The 14,547-nt window shown below is 32.8% G+C and overlaps 5 protein-coding genes across 5 annotated transcripts; 3 read left to right on the forward strand and 2 right to left on the reverse strand.

The window, feature by feature from the left end:
• Positions 1-293: 293 nt before the first annotated feature.
• On the forward strand, positions 294-6,326 carry DFA_10052 (uncharacterized protein; the record flags this gene model as incomplete). The annotated part of the gene is made up of 14 exons (XM_004351890.1): positions 294-359; positions 510-601; positions 691-790; positions 867-928; positions 1,012-1,204; positions 1,289-1,866; positions 2,845-2,955; positions 3,025-3,192; positions 3,262-3,609; positions 3,692-3,844; positions 3,916-3,981; positions 4,058-4,896; positions 4,978-5,388; positions 5,458-6,326. The coding sequence occupies 14 exons, from the start codon at positions 294-296 to the stop codon at positions 6,324-6,326; spliced, it is 4,056 nt and encodes a 1,351-aa protein (XP_004351942.1).
• Positions 6,327-6,387: 61 nt separating this feature from the next.
• DFA_10053 (uncharacterized protein) lies at positions 6,388-7,263 on the reverse strand (the record flags this gene model as incomplete). Its single annotated transcript, XM_004351891.1, has 3 exons — positions 6,388-6,548; positions 6,618-7,033; positions 7,103-7,263. 3 exons carry the CDS (start codon positions 7,261-7,263, stop codon positions 6,388-6,390), a joined length of 738 nt encoding a protein of 245 aa, XP_004351943.1.
• A 184-nt stretch (positions 7,264-7,447) lies between these two features.
• DFA_10054 (uncharacterized protein) lies at positions 7,448-8,647 on the forward strand (the record flags this gene model as incomplete). The annotated part of the gene is made up of 3 exons (XM_004351892.1): positions 7,448-7,555; positions 7,634-8,045; positions 8,130-8,647. 3 exons carry the CDS (start codon positions 7,448-7,450, stop codon positions 8,645-8,647), a joined length of 1,038 nt encoding a protein of 345 aa, XP_004351944.1.
• Positions 8,648-8,920: 273 nt separating this feature from the next.
• On the forward strand, positions 8,921-10,484 carry DFA_10055 (mandelate racemase/muconate lactonizing protein; the record flags this gene model as incomplete). Its single annotated transcript, XM_004351893.1, has 4 exons — positions 8,921-9,089; positions 9,164-9,933; positions 9,996-10,252; positions 10,322-10,484. The coding sequence occupies 4 exons, from the start codon at positions 8,921-8,923 to the stop codon at positions 10,482-10,484; spliced, it is 1,359 nt and encodes a 452-aa protein (XP_004351945.1).
• A 107-nt stretch (positions 10,485-10,591) lies between these two features.
• DFA_10056 (Na+/H+ antiporter-like protein) lies at positions 10,592-13,580 on the reverse strand (the record flags this gene model as incomplete). Its single annotated transcript, XM_004351894.1, has 2 exons — positions 10,592-13,003; positions 13,077-13,580. 2 exons carry the CDS (start codon positions 13,578-13,580, stop codon positions 10,592-10,594), a joined length of 2,916 nt encoding a protein of 971 aa, XP_004351946.1.
• Between the last annotated feature and the right edge of the window lie 967 nt (positions 13,581-14,547).

Here is a 14,547-nt window from a genome sequence, read left to right on the forward strand (position 1 = left end):
CGAGGTGTGTGCAATCCAAAGAAGGTTAAAAGGGAATCCTTGCTCAAAGACGACTCATCTTTTGTAAGGGCAGGACTTACCTACCCATCAAAAATACATATATGTATATTTAATAAATAAGTTAATAAATAAATCGGAATTAAAAAAAAAAAAAAAAAAAAAAAAAAAAAAATGAAAATACATTTTTTTTTTTTTGAACAACGAGTCGCTCACTCCCCTCTATAGGTGATCATCTACCACGGTCCTTATTAATAGATAGACTATTCAATATCACTAATTAGTATTCGATAATCATGTCAAAGAAAGCAGCTACCCCAGACGCTCCAGTTCTCCTTGGTCGTGTTGGAAACAACTTAAAGGTAGAATTTCAAAAAATACAAAGAATAACAGTGATTAGATGATCATACCACATAGATTAATAAGAATAGAGATAAGCGATATACATCAATTCAATACTTGATCGTTGATATTAACAATAGTTTTTTTTTTTATACTTCCGCTATTTGTAGATGGGTTTGGTCGGTTTACCAAACGTTGGTAAGTCATCCATGTTCAACATCTTGACCAACATGTCTATCCCAGCTGAAAATTTCCCATTCTGGTAACTATCAAACAACAACAACAACGACGACACAATGTCATATGAATGTTTTACTGACAACCAATTTAATCACATACCCTATACTATAGTACTATTGATCCAAATGTATCTAGATGCGCTGTACCAGATGAACGTTATGATTGGTTAGTCGATCTCCATAAACCAAAAAGCAATATTCCAGCTTATTTGGTATGTAAATCAATTAAAATGATCAACACACACATCTTATTAATATTGACAACTTTTGACTTTTATACATATTTAGACCATCACTGATATTGCTGGTCTTGTAAAGGGTGCCTCAACTGGTGCTGGTTTGGGTAATGCGTATGTTTTTTACACAACAAATATTGAATGATTGACAACCGATCGATCGATTATTTACCAACCATTTCCATTTCTTTTTCTAGTTTCTTGTCTCATATTCAACAAGTAGATGGTATTTTCCATATGATCAGAGCTTTTGATGACTCTGACATTATCCATGTTGAAGATACTGTTGATCCAGTTCGTGATTTGGAAGTTATTGCCAACGAATTGATCCAAAAGGATCTTGAACATGCTGCCAAGCAATTGGACGTTCTCGTAAAGTCTGTCAAGAATGTAAGTAACGAGTATACTTGAAATATCCCACTCTCTCCTCTTATTCATATTCTAATAATATTATTTTCTATTTTTTTTTTATAGAAAACTGTTGACAAGACCAAACAACAAGAAATTGATACCTACCAAAAGGTTGTCAACCTCTTAAAGGAAGGAAAGCAAGCCAGATTTGGTCAATACTCCAACTTTGAAGTTGAATTTATCAGAGATATGGGTTTGATCACCACCAAGCCAGGTATCTATTTGGTCAATCTCTCTGAAGAAGATTTCATCAGAAAGAAGAACAAGTACCTCGCCAAGATCAAGACCTGGGTCGATGCCAACGGAGGAGGACCAATCATCCCAATCTCTGTCAAGTTTGAAGCCCCACTCTCCCTCATCAAGAACCCAGAGGAACGTAAGGCCTACGAAGACAGCAAGGGTGCCGTCTCTATGCTTCCAAAGATCATCAAGACTGGTTACCATCACCTCCAATTGTGCCATTTCTTCACTTGTGGTTCTGATGAAGTCCGTTGCTGGACTTTCCAAAAGGGATCCAAGGCCCCACAATGCGCTGGTGTCATTCATACTGACTTTGAAAAGGGTTTCATTATGGCTGAAACTATGGCCTACGTAGACTTTGCTGAACACAAGAGTGAAGCTGCTTGCAAGGCTGCAGGCAAGTATAGAATGGAGGGAAAATCCTATACAGTGCAAGATGGAGATATTATTTTTTTCAAGTTTGGTCAGCTACAAAAGAAGAAATAAACCCCAAAATAACTACTTATTCATGATATAGTATACTACTATTGTGCAGTGTAGTAACGCACTAGTGCTAGACCACTTATGTAGTCTAAATAAACCCAAAAACAATGACTTATACTTGTTCATCATGATTATTTTTTTCAAGTTTGGTCAAATACAAAAAAAGAAATACAAAATAACTACCTTATTTGTGGTGATATTAAGTTTGGGCTTCCCAAAGTAACTAATCTATGTTATTTTTATTTAATTTTAAAAGAAAAAGTAAAAGAAAAAGTAAAAGAAAATGAAAATGAAAATGAAATGAACCTTTACCAAACAACAACAACCAATGGAATGAACATATATTACAATCAATATATATTTTCCCAGTTTCAGGAGGTCCTGGATAATGACTTCACATCCCACTGGGTGTTGTGAAAGGCAAGACCTTCCGTGGAATAAATTTTCAAAAACCCAAGATTTCGTTGCAGATCTTCTGTATTCCCAAGACAAGCCTACGTTTCGTTTTTAGTAGCCCAAAAAACGTCTACAACAATCTCATTTCATCTTAATTATAGTTTTCATCATTGTAACAAAGATATAATTAAGATTCATTATTCAAAATTATATCTTTGAAGTATGAATATCTTTCAAGTTTTACTTTCAATGATTGTATTAATCAATGCAATCACATTGAATACTAATATTTTTGTAGAATCTTCATCTGTTTTACCGCAACTTGAAAGTAAGTCATATTAACAGCTATGGAGAGAGACCCAATTGATGAACACCCACCCCATTAACACACCATTTTTTTTTCATTCTCTTTATTTGTAGTAAAGAGCGCAATGTAAAGTATAGTCTATAAAGTAATAAATTTATAAAAATCCTTACTTACCCACATTAATATTCTATAGATGGATTATAAAACAATATAATTTAAATATTCAAACATCTGATGAATTGATATGTAATGATGTTCATTTCAAATGTTCAAATACTACTTCAGGATATCATATCATTAATATGTATGTACTATACGAACAATATATACAACCAATAATACATCTTTTTAATTCTTTTCTTTCAAACTAAAGAAATATTATAAATTCATCATCACCAGGATCTGATATGCCAGACTATAATTTAAAGAGTTTTTACTTTCCAGAACTTTTAACAATACAACATAAAGTAACTCATGCCACAAATGTATCCATCAATTTATTATCTCTTTTATCTGATCTACCAAACCTTTTTTCTTTAGAGTATGTACAATTGTATACAATCAATCATGAATACAAGATTAATATAAATGTAAAATTACTTCTTTTTAGTATTGGGAATGATCCAAGTATTAGTTGGGTACCAGATTTTGAATTTTTCAATTTACCCAAACTAAGAATATTTCAATCATTGTCTCCTATTGAAAAGATTGATACATCTTTTAACAATACCAATATTCAACATATCTCGTTATCCTCCAAGTTATTGAGAATGATCCTTATTGATACAACAATGTATCTTCCAAGGTTAGAAACTCTGATGTTTTTCATCAATTCAACTACTCCTCTAGAGATGGCATTCACTACAAAGTCATTCCCATTGTTAAACTCTGTTTCAATTAATTCCTTATCCACCCAAAAGATCAAGATTCTTCATTCATCATCGGTATTGCATAATTTGTAAGTACGGTAACAATCAATCAAAAAAGTTGAATGATTCTAATATTTATATTGTTGTTGGTGTTGAATAATATTATAATAGGCTATTAGGACCACGGTATGATGATATGGACGGATCACCAATCTATGAATTCTTTACAGATAGTCCATCAACCATCAAATCAATTTCAACTTATGGGCAAGGATCATCATTAACTCCCAAATTATTGGATTCTTTTCCAAATATAAATTATTTGTAAGTAGTTTCTATTAAACTATCACTATTATCATCTGTATTCACTGATTCATTCTAATCATAATTTATAGTACATTTACAAACTCATCATTGACAGAGATACCATTCACAAAATTTCCAACAGGTTTAGAGGCATTGTAAGTATTCAAAAATAGCATCCATCTATCTATCTATAAAAAAATAACTAAACCATCAATTCACATTTTTTTATAGAGGATTTTCATTTTCAAGAGTTCAAAGTATTCCAACATCATTGGTGGCACCTAATACTTTGATTTACCTTGATCTTTCATACAATAAGATTCAGGGTCAGTTCCCATGGGACACCATTCTTAAGAATGTAACAAAACTTTACCTAAGTTTGAGGGGAAATCCAGGGTTGAGTGGATATGTTCCAGATACAGCGTGTAGTCAACTCAGCAATTTGTTCATCTCAAAAACAGCCATTTCATCATTGCCAGAATGTTTTTGGTGTTTTCCAGATCGGGTGGAAACTGATATACCATACCCAACAGGATTCATCTGTAATGTTGTCCTATCCAACAAATCTCTTATCACCAATTTAGGACATGGGATAATAGAAGGGTCGAATTTAGGTTGGGGTGGTACTTTTACTACCTATACCATCAAACCAATCGTATTCAATCAAAAAGTGGAAATCATCTTTAAAAATTACCAAAACTTTTATAATCCAAATCCAAATCCAATCACCATTCCGCTTTCATCAGCACCCATTTCTATTGCCAATGCCAGTTTTACTAGTATTGTAGAGGCTGGCATTGACTTGGATACTATCACATATGAACAAAGAATAAGATTGATATTTTTTACATTTACTTTTAAATCGATCAATTTAAATTTTGTTCATCGTATTTCCATCAATTCACAAGAATGTTTGATAACAACTACATCAGCACCACTTACAATACAATGTGCTCTCAGATTTTCAACTACAAATAGTTTTTTCAATACAACTGGAACTGCATCAAACTTGACCTATTTAATTTCAAATGGTTTTTTCAATATAACTGGAAATACTAAATTGATTCTAGGCAAGTATAAAAAGGAAAACCAATCAATCTATCAAATTTATTTTATTAATATAGGTTTTTTTTGTTTTTTTTAATTTCTAGAATACCCAATTGTTAGATCAATATCAAAAGAAACTGGACCAACTCTTCAATCGATTAGATTAACATTATTTGGTAATTTTGGACCATTTGAAGAAGGTAATTCAATAGTTTTGGTACATAATTGGATTGCATGTATTGTCGAAACTAAAAATCAAACAACTTTAGTTTGCCTTATTGATACACTCCATGACAATTATGGTCTAGCACCTTTATATGTAAATGTTGATGGTGCCAACTTTACTTCTTCCAATATGCTGTATTTCGATCCTCCTCCTCCAACTCAAGGAAATGACTTGAAATCAAAATGTGAACAAAATACTCGTCATTGTTATGGCCATGGTCAATGTCAAGATAATGGACAATGTAGTTGTGATCTAGGTTATAGTCAATTAGATAATTGTCTTACTAAATGTATGTTACAAAACATTCCAAGATGAAAGTTAAATAATTAATTAACTAATTAATTAATTTTGTTTTTAGATTTAAATGAAACTATACCAATTGAAACAAATTCATCATCACCAGTAACACAATTTAATATTGATGGAGTATTATTTAATTTTGAAATGTACTCTATTCAAGAAATTGATTCAGATGGTAAAACGGTGATGAATGAAGTAATTGTTAGGGAATGGACATCGAATATTACAACAGATGAAGAGTTGACAGTTGCCAATTACGTTTTAATTAGTAATGAAACTGAGGCAAATGTTACAGCGGTCATATCGTTTTCATCAAAACCAAGAATCATTTCATTTGGAGACCAACAATTTTCAATCGATCCCAATTCGATCAAAGTCACGGTCGCAGTCGAGAATTGGACCTACCAAAGCAATATCGCTACACTTAGAGTTTTGTTTAAAACAGTGGTAGACACTAACCAAGCCGTCCAAGTAAATTGTGATCAACACAATATAGATACATTTTCATATGACTCCTTGGGTAATACAATCCAATACCTTCGTGTTGTCAAACAAGGTGTTCAGTTTACCGGTCGATTCATAAACTATGTCTTGTCTGATGGTAGATCAACCTATTCTCAAACACAACTAGTATCTCTTTTACCCATTGTCAACAAGGTAAATGAATCTATTGCATTGATTGGTGTCAACTTTCCTCAATGTCAATCCTGTACTCTCGATCCAGACTTTACACCATTAATCATTGATAATAGTAAAGTCGGAGAATGTGGTGGTGCATCAGACTCTAAAGTTTGGAAAATTGCTGTTGGTGTCAGTGTTGGAGGTGTAGTATTGATCGCATTGGTTGTTGGTACTATCATCTATCTCAAGGATAGTAATAGATTTAGATTACATTTTGCTAAAAATATTAGAATGAAGAAAGTTTAAACTTTAAACTAAAAAGTTAATCTTACATTTAATAAATTATTATTATTATTATACCGACTATTTATTCTTCATCATTATTATTATTGGTAACATTTGCATCATTTGAATTGTATTGTTGATCATAAACGACATCTGCAACAAATACTTTAGTTCCAGTATTTAATTCAGTTGATTGTTTAAAATCATTTATATCAACAACTAATTTAAGATCAACTTCTCCTCCTAATATAAATAAATAGGGTTGTTAGATATATATCTCGTTGTTTTGTTATTATTTGTTTGTTTACATACCACCTAACCAAACTATTGGATTTGGTAATTCAAGTATTTTGTTAGAGATGATGATTGGGATGGGAACGGCAGTTCCAATTGGACAGACAGCATTGTATTCGAATCCAGTAAGTCTATTTGAATCTTCTGATTGTGCCATTGTGAATCGATAGTTTGCTTTTGATAAGGATGAATTGTCCGTAGACAATCCTTTTACAAACTTTAGAATCTTTTGATTCTGTAATTTGGTTGTATATTGAATGATGATACAATAGAATCTACTGTTAAAAGGATCATCTGTATTTTGATTGACACAATTGATATTCTCTACTATAATACTTTTACATAGATTGTGAATGGATGGTGCCTTTAAATATGCTGCTCTCTTTTCCAATGTCCAACTATAATATGTCTTTGGTACTCTTGCCATTTCATGTCTAAATAAATAGAAAAGAGACAGGTAAATAACTTAATCATTCATTCAATCAATATTCAATACATCTTACTTTAATGAAATGTTTGTTGCATAATCATCTATTCTCTTTTGAATAGGAGTTATCTCTTGTATTGGCAACATATCAGCAACTTTGTCAGCCATCGCTTGTAATCTTTCCAATATATCATTTTGTCTATTCTTTAATTGATTCAATCTTTCATTATCTCCCATTTCTTTCTTTCTTTCTTCTTCAAATGTTGAAGATGATATGACACACTTCGAGTAGGTTCTGCAGAAATTAAATTTAATTTAAATTATATTCGCAAAGTGTCGATAGATTAGTTCGTTTTACTCGATTCATTTATAATCTTTTCAAAAAGAGAGATAATATATAAATACACATAGTAATAAAAAGATGGAAGATGATGATGCATTTGGTAATATAGAGTGTGAAGAATATGAACCAAAAGGAAAGAAATCAATACCAAAAGTTGATTACACTCCAAAGATTGATGATCACCTTGTAAGTTTGGTTTGCAAACCTTTACTTTAAGATACTCAAACACTGAGCAAAGATTAACTTACTCTACTCTATATTTAGTGGTTCTTGGATTGTATAGATAAAGAAGAAATGGAGAGAATATTAAAAAAGGATTTAAAAGAATTAAAGGTCAAAGAAAATGTAGATAGAAAGAGATTAAAAGTAATGTTAAAGAGTATCTATTACAAGATTGATTATCTCTATCTCAATCAAGACTATGAAAAGTGTCTTGAATGTTGTCAACAAATAAGAAACTTTAACCGGGTGTTACAAGATAAAACATCAAAGTTATTGGTACCTGATCTAGAGATTAGATGTTCCTATCGACTAGGACACTATCAATCTGCTATCGACAAGATTATCAAATTTGAAGAATCAACTCTTTCAAATATTAATAGAGCCGCTGCTCAAAAATATATGGATATTCTTATATTATATCCACAATCTTTACATCATCTTTTAAGATTTAATGGTAACCATCTAAAAAATGCAATAGAAACAAACTTACTTACTTTTTACTTACTCTATTTTTCTTTTTCTTTTTATTTTTAAATAGAATCAATTGTACAATATCAAAAATGTATTGTTATATCTAATTTTGTTTGGGAATGGTGGTTTAATATGGCATTGGCATATATTGGATTACCAATTGAAGCAATCAACAAAAATAATTATAAATCATTGATTGATGGTGACACTATGAAAATCACAAACCAATTACAATCACTATTGGATCAATCGTTTAGCATGAATAACAACATATCAGATAATCATTTATTTTGTGCACATTATAGTTTAAAGTCAACATTATATTTCATTCAACAATCGATCAATGTAAAGAAGAGATTAGACGCTAAATTAAATTATGCCAAACCATTACAATCTATTTTGGTTATCATTCAACATTTACTAGATCAATGTAATATTGATCATATCGATATTCATTCAACAACTTTAACAACTTCAACGACAATACCATTCAATGACTTTGAAATTAAACATTTTGTTGAATTTAAAGAAATGCTTCAACCAGATGATGATGATGAAGAGGAAATAAATCCATATGATTTATAAATTTAACCAAAAAACACAACAATGGGACAAGTCCACCTATCCAATCCAATCCAATCTTTTTTTTTTCAAACTTTCATTTTGATTGGTTCATTTTAAATCAAAATACCAACCCACAACACACACTTACCACTATTTTTAATTTAATCATTCAAGCTAAAGACACATCCCCATACAAAGTAATCATTCATCTCATCTTTTATCATTTTAATTTATTTCAACTCATTTAGATAGGTAGATAAAGATATTTATTTAATTAAATTATTAATTTAAAAAATGCAATCAAATCAAGATATTGAAATGATGGCAGTAAAGATTATTGAAGTTACAGTTGAGGATATTAGATTCCCAACATCAGATGAATTGGTAGGATCTGATGCAATGCACACTAATCCTGATTATAGTTGTGCCTATGTAACTCTTAGAACAAATGTACCCAATTTAGGTAATGTTCACATCTATCTATTTGTAGTTGTAAATCATTTAATATTTAGCTTTTGTTTTCTTTTTATTTTTTAGTTGGTGTAGGAACAACATTTACACTTGGAAAAGGTACAGATGTAGTTGTAGAATGTGCAAAAGCATTGAATGAACAATTTATTGGAAAGAGTGTGGTGGGGATTGTAAAGGATTATCCTAATTTCTATCGTTCCATTACATCTGAACCACAACTTCGATGGGTTGGACCTGAAAAGGGTGTACTTCATTTGGCAACGGCTGCACTTTTGAATGCATTTTGGGATCTCTATGCAAAGATTCAAAGAAAACCATTGTGGAAGGTGTTTGTAGACATGACACCAGAAGAGTTGGTTGGACTGTTGGACTTTAGATACTTGAGTGATGTCATTACCAAAGAGGAGGCTATTACAATGCTCAAGAAACTAGAACCAACCAAACAAACAAGAGAAAAGGAAATGTTGGAACTTGGTTACCCATCGTACACCACATCTGCCGGTTGGATGGGATACAGTGATGAAAAGATCACAAGACTATGTAAAGGTGCCATCGAAGAAGGATTCAGTCACATTAAAATCAAAGTTGGTGCCGACATTGAAGATGATATTAGAAGATGTCGTCTTATTCGTAGTATCTTGGGACCCGATAGAAAACTAATGGTCGATGCCAACCAAAGATGGGATGTTAATCAAGCCATCGATTACATGAAACGTTTGGCTGAATTTAATCCATGGTGGATTGAAGAACCTACTAGTCCAGATGATATTCTTGGTCATGCCGCCATTGCAAAAGCTATTGCTCCTCTTAAAGTTGCTACAGGTGAACAATGTCAAGTAAGCTAAAAAATATATTTACATTCATTATTTAATCTAATAGATTTCTTTAATTATTTTAGAATAGAATCATTTTTAAACAATTGTTACAATCAAATGCTATATCATTTTGTCAACCTGATAGTTGTAGATTGGCAGGACCAACTGAAGTGATTACAGTAATGATTCTTTGTGCTAAATTTGGAGTACCTGTTTGTATGCATGCAGGTGGTGTTGGACTTTGTGAATATGTCAATCATCTTTGTATTATTGATTATATCATCGTTTCTGGTTCTTTGGAAAATAGAATTAGTGAATATGTTCCCCATTTAAATGAACAGTAAATATATATATATAAATATAAATGATAAATGAAGAATATTAATATTAATGATATTTATCTTTTTAGTTATATTCATCCATCAATAATGAAAAAGACAAGATATCAATGTCCATCACATTCAGGATATGGTGGAGGATTAAAAGAACAAACCATTAAAGATCATAGATATCCAAATGGTCCAGTATGGTTATCAAAAAACAAACCACCTGTACATGAAAAGAATGCCTAATCAAAGATCATAAAAACCTTGATTTTGTTTTGTTGTTTGTGTATTTGTTTGTTTTGAAAAATAAATAATATATATTATATAATATAATTATTTGTTTGTTTGTTAATTTATTCGATTTTACCATGATCAATAGGAGTTGAATCACCAACTGGATTGGTAGGATCAATTTGTTTAACATCATCTTGGAAATCATCATCATCTTGTTGTTGTTGTTGACTATTTAATTCACTTGGATGCGTTGGAATGGTATCTTTGTGGTAGACGACCAAAGTAGAGATGGGACATTTGACCCAATATGCCTCTTCAAGGGCTGCTGCTCCTGGATTACTGAGTGAACTGTCAGACGAGTCATTGAGATCACTAACGGTACGATGAACCATATCTTCGATAATAGTTTCCATTGGAAGGAGTTGTGGATGATTAAGATTAGAGGTGGATTGTTTGGCACCTTGTGGAATGGCAATATTGATATTGTCGGGGTTATCGAAAACCTGCATCTCTTCATCAAACTTTTGATGATGACTTTCCGATAGTTTACGTCCTGGGAGATGGACCATTGAAAGCGATCTCTTCATCAAATCCATACCGGGTAATTGGAACGATGGGAATGGGGAGACACCCGTATCCTGTTTCTTTTGTTCGTAGGGGAGGACCATGAGGTCAAAATCGATACATTTCTCCAAGAGGAAGGTTTGACGTTGTTTCTTTGGTTTGTAAACCACTGTAATCTTGCTACTGTTTTTACCATATATTACACGTTCGAAATGTGATTCGTATTGTTGAATCTTTAATGGATCATAGATCTCGGTAGTCTTTGATAGATTGGTCGATCCACTCTCTGACATTACTGAATTTGCCATTACATTGGCTGCCGATGGTGGTTGTGGAGCCAACACAGCTCCACTCTTGTTAATACTTGTACTCTTTTTTAATCCATTCTCTTGACTAATGTTATTATTATTATTATTTGGATCTTGACTATTATTTAAACTATTATTATTATTATTATTATTATTATTACTATTAATATTATTACTATTATCAACACCATCTGGAGATTTTGTTAATTCTGCAAATTCTTTTTCTTGAGCTTGTTTTTCGAGTAGTAGACTATCACGTTTATCTTGAATTAATTTTCTCTTGTTCTTCCAATAGAATTCATTGTCAAAGACAACGATGGTGACAACGACGCCGTCCGTCTCGGCCATACGATTGGCCAACTCGAGCGTTTGATAGTCGTTTGGATTCTTGCCGCCGAGGTAGGCGATGAGGATACGCTTGAATCGATGGACGGTTCCTCTGACACCAGACTTGTCGGTAAAGACACCGACATGAGTGGTGCTGGTCTTGATCAAGCTCCACATGGTGTCTTTGCCAATCATACCGCCACGTCCGTGGAAGTTGTCCTCGCCAATAATGAGCATACTGGCATTTTTTAATTCTGTAAACTGTACAACCTCTTTGGTGAGATGGTCATTGTCTGAAACAATGCTATTAAATACAACCTTCATCTTCATTTGTGCACCTTGTTGAATGAGTGGTTGGAAAGAAGCACGTGAAATATCTTTTCTAATCTGTCCGATAAAGTCTGATGGACGATCGTTGACTTCGGAAATAGAGAGGAAATAGATCTTTTTAAGCTTCTTTCTGCGGATAGCAGAGACAGAGACACGGTTGCCAATGGTGTACCCCAAGTCAACCATGGAGGGACCGAGTGAGAGGGAGGGTGTGCAGAGGACGACTGTAAATTGCTCGCCGTTGGATCCACTGGGTTTCTCACGCTTGACCATGAGACTGATCAAGGGAGACGTCATGATGGTGGTAAAGACGGCCATCAAGACCATGATACCAAAGACATTGGTGTGAATGAGACCAAAGTCAAGACCGAGATTGAGTACAATCAACTCGACCAAACCACGCGTGTTCATGAGGATACCCAAGCTGAGCGCGTCACGTGTGCTCTTGCCAAGAATCTTGGCAATGACACCCGACCCAACAATCTTTCCAAAACAGGCGCAACTGACAATCAACAAGACACCCAACCACGGCTCACCAGTATTGAGTGTAGTCAAATCAGTACGAAGACCACTGACCACAAAATAGAGTGGCAAGAGGAACACCAACACCAAATCCTCGATCTTTTCAGTGATGGCTTGATTGAAGCCACCAATCTTTGGTGTGATTGTACCAAGTGTAAAAGCACCAAACATGGCGTGAATGCCAATAATCTCGGTCAACCAACTAGCAATAAAGAGTAATACTACAGTACTACTCATCACCAAATGTGATGGAGATGGTGGATGAGCTGCATTCTCGTCAACCTTCCAAACCTTTGCAACTGCCCATGAAAGTAATGGTCTGATGACCAACAACATAATGGCCACAAATCCAGCTGCTGCCAACAATGTCCACAATGTATCCAAACTACCAGACTCTCCTGCCAAACTAACTGATAATCCCAATAATACCCATCCACAAATATCATTAATTGCTGCACATGCAATTGCTAATCCTCCAATCTAAAAAAAAAAAAAGAAAATTAAATTAATAAATAAATATAATATAATCATTTGTTTTTGTTTTATGACTTACAGGAGTAGATAATAATTTTTTAGAAGCTAAAATACGAGCTAAAACAGGGAAAGCAGTGATACAAAGTGCAACACCAATGAAAATACCAAAAGAATAGGTCCAAGCAGTACCTTGGATATCGGCCAAATAGATACTTGCAGCAAGACCCAAACCAAATGGGAAAACGATACTAACAAAACTAATGATCAAAGATTGTTTGATTTGTGATCTAAAGAGTGATGGATCCAATTCCAAACCAATGATAAACATGAAAAACAATAGACCAATCTGTGCAAAAACATTTAATATTCTAGTTGAAGCCGGTGGAAACAGCGTCGTTGTGAATCCAGGTATTTTTCCAAACGCTGTAGGCCCCAATAAAATACCAGATATAATCTCTGCAATCACCGGTGGTTGTTGAATCTTGGCAAACAACCATGACAATATTCTTGATAATATAATAATCAATAAACATTGAATTAGAAATAGACCTACATCTGATTCTAATACATTATGTGCTACCATTATGTATATTAATTAAATATATAAATATATATAAAATAAATATAAATGAAAATGAATAATCTAGGGTAGAAATATAAATATAAACTAAGTTAATATATTTTGTATATTATATATAAATATTAATATAAAAGACGATTCAATAAATATGTGTGTGTATGTGTGCTGTGTGATTGGACTGAATGAATGAAAAGCGATGAGAAAGTTGGTATATATATATATATATAAAGTTGGAGATTTAATTTAATTGTTTTTTTCTATCTAACTAGAGATGGATCAAACTAGCTAATTAATTTGTGGAGTTACTTTTAGGTTTATTTTTTGATCACCACTCACTCTACTGACTTGGATGACCAAATAATAATAATAATAAAAAAGATAGTAGTAGTGACTTGGTTGGATTTATTGTTTATTCAATTAATCCTTTGACTATTGATGATTATGAATAAAAAAATGATAAAACAAGAAAGGAAACAAGTAGGACACATTCAACAACTATATTTATAAATATAATCGGTTTCCTTTTCCTTCCTTATTGGTAAAGAACTGAGTGTGTATGGTGAGTGCGTGTGTGTGCGAGTTGTATGTGTGTGTATATCACATTTGCATTTGTTTGTCAAATAGAAATAAAAATCATCCAATGCCATGGGTAGGTATGGAGCATCGACTAGTGATTCTATGTGGTGGTGTGATATACAAAATATATATCTTCTTTTAACCTGGTTGACTAATTGGTTAAGAGTTGTAGATGTGTGTGTGTATAAATGTGTGTGTGTGTTGAGAGAGAGAGAGAGTGAAAGTGGGGAATATGTTTTATATCTTTCTTTGATGTTGTTATCATCATATCATATCTCTCTCTCTTTCTCTTTTTGTCTATCTCTCTTTGTGACAATGAAACAAAAGTTGTTGATAATTATTTCAAAGAGAGAGAAGCGAGCAAAGCAAGTGGTTGGTGGGTTAGGGTAAAAGA

The sequence above is a fragment of the Cavenderia fasciculata genome (genome assembly GCF_000203815.1).
Source record: "Cavenderia fasciculata unplaced genomic scaffold Scf_EU5ZYIE02H8LDV-5, whole genome shotgun sequence".
Taxonomy (NCBI): Eukaryota; Evosea; class Eumycetozoa; order Acytosteliales; family Cavenderiaceae; genus Cavenderia; species Cavenderia fasciculata.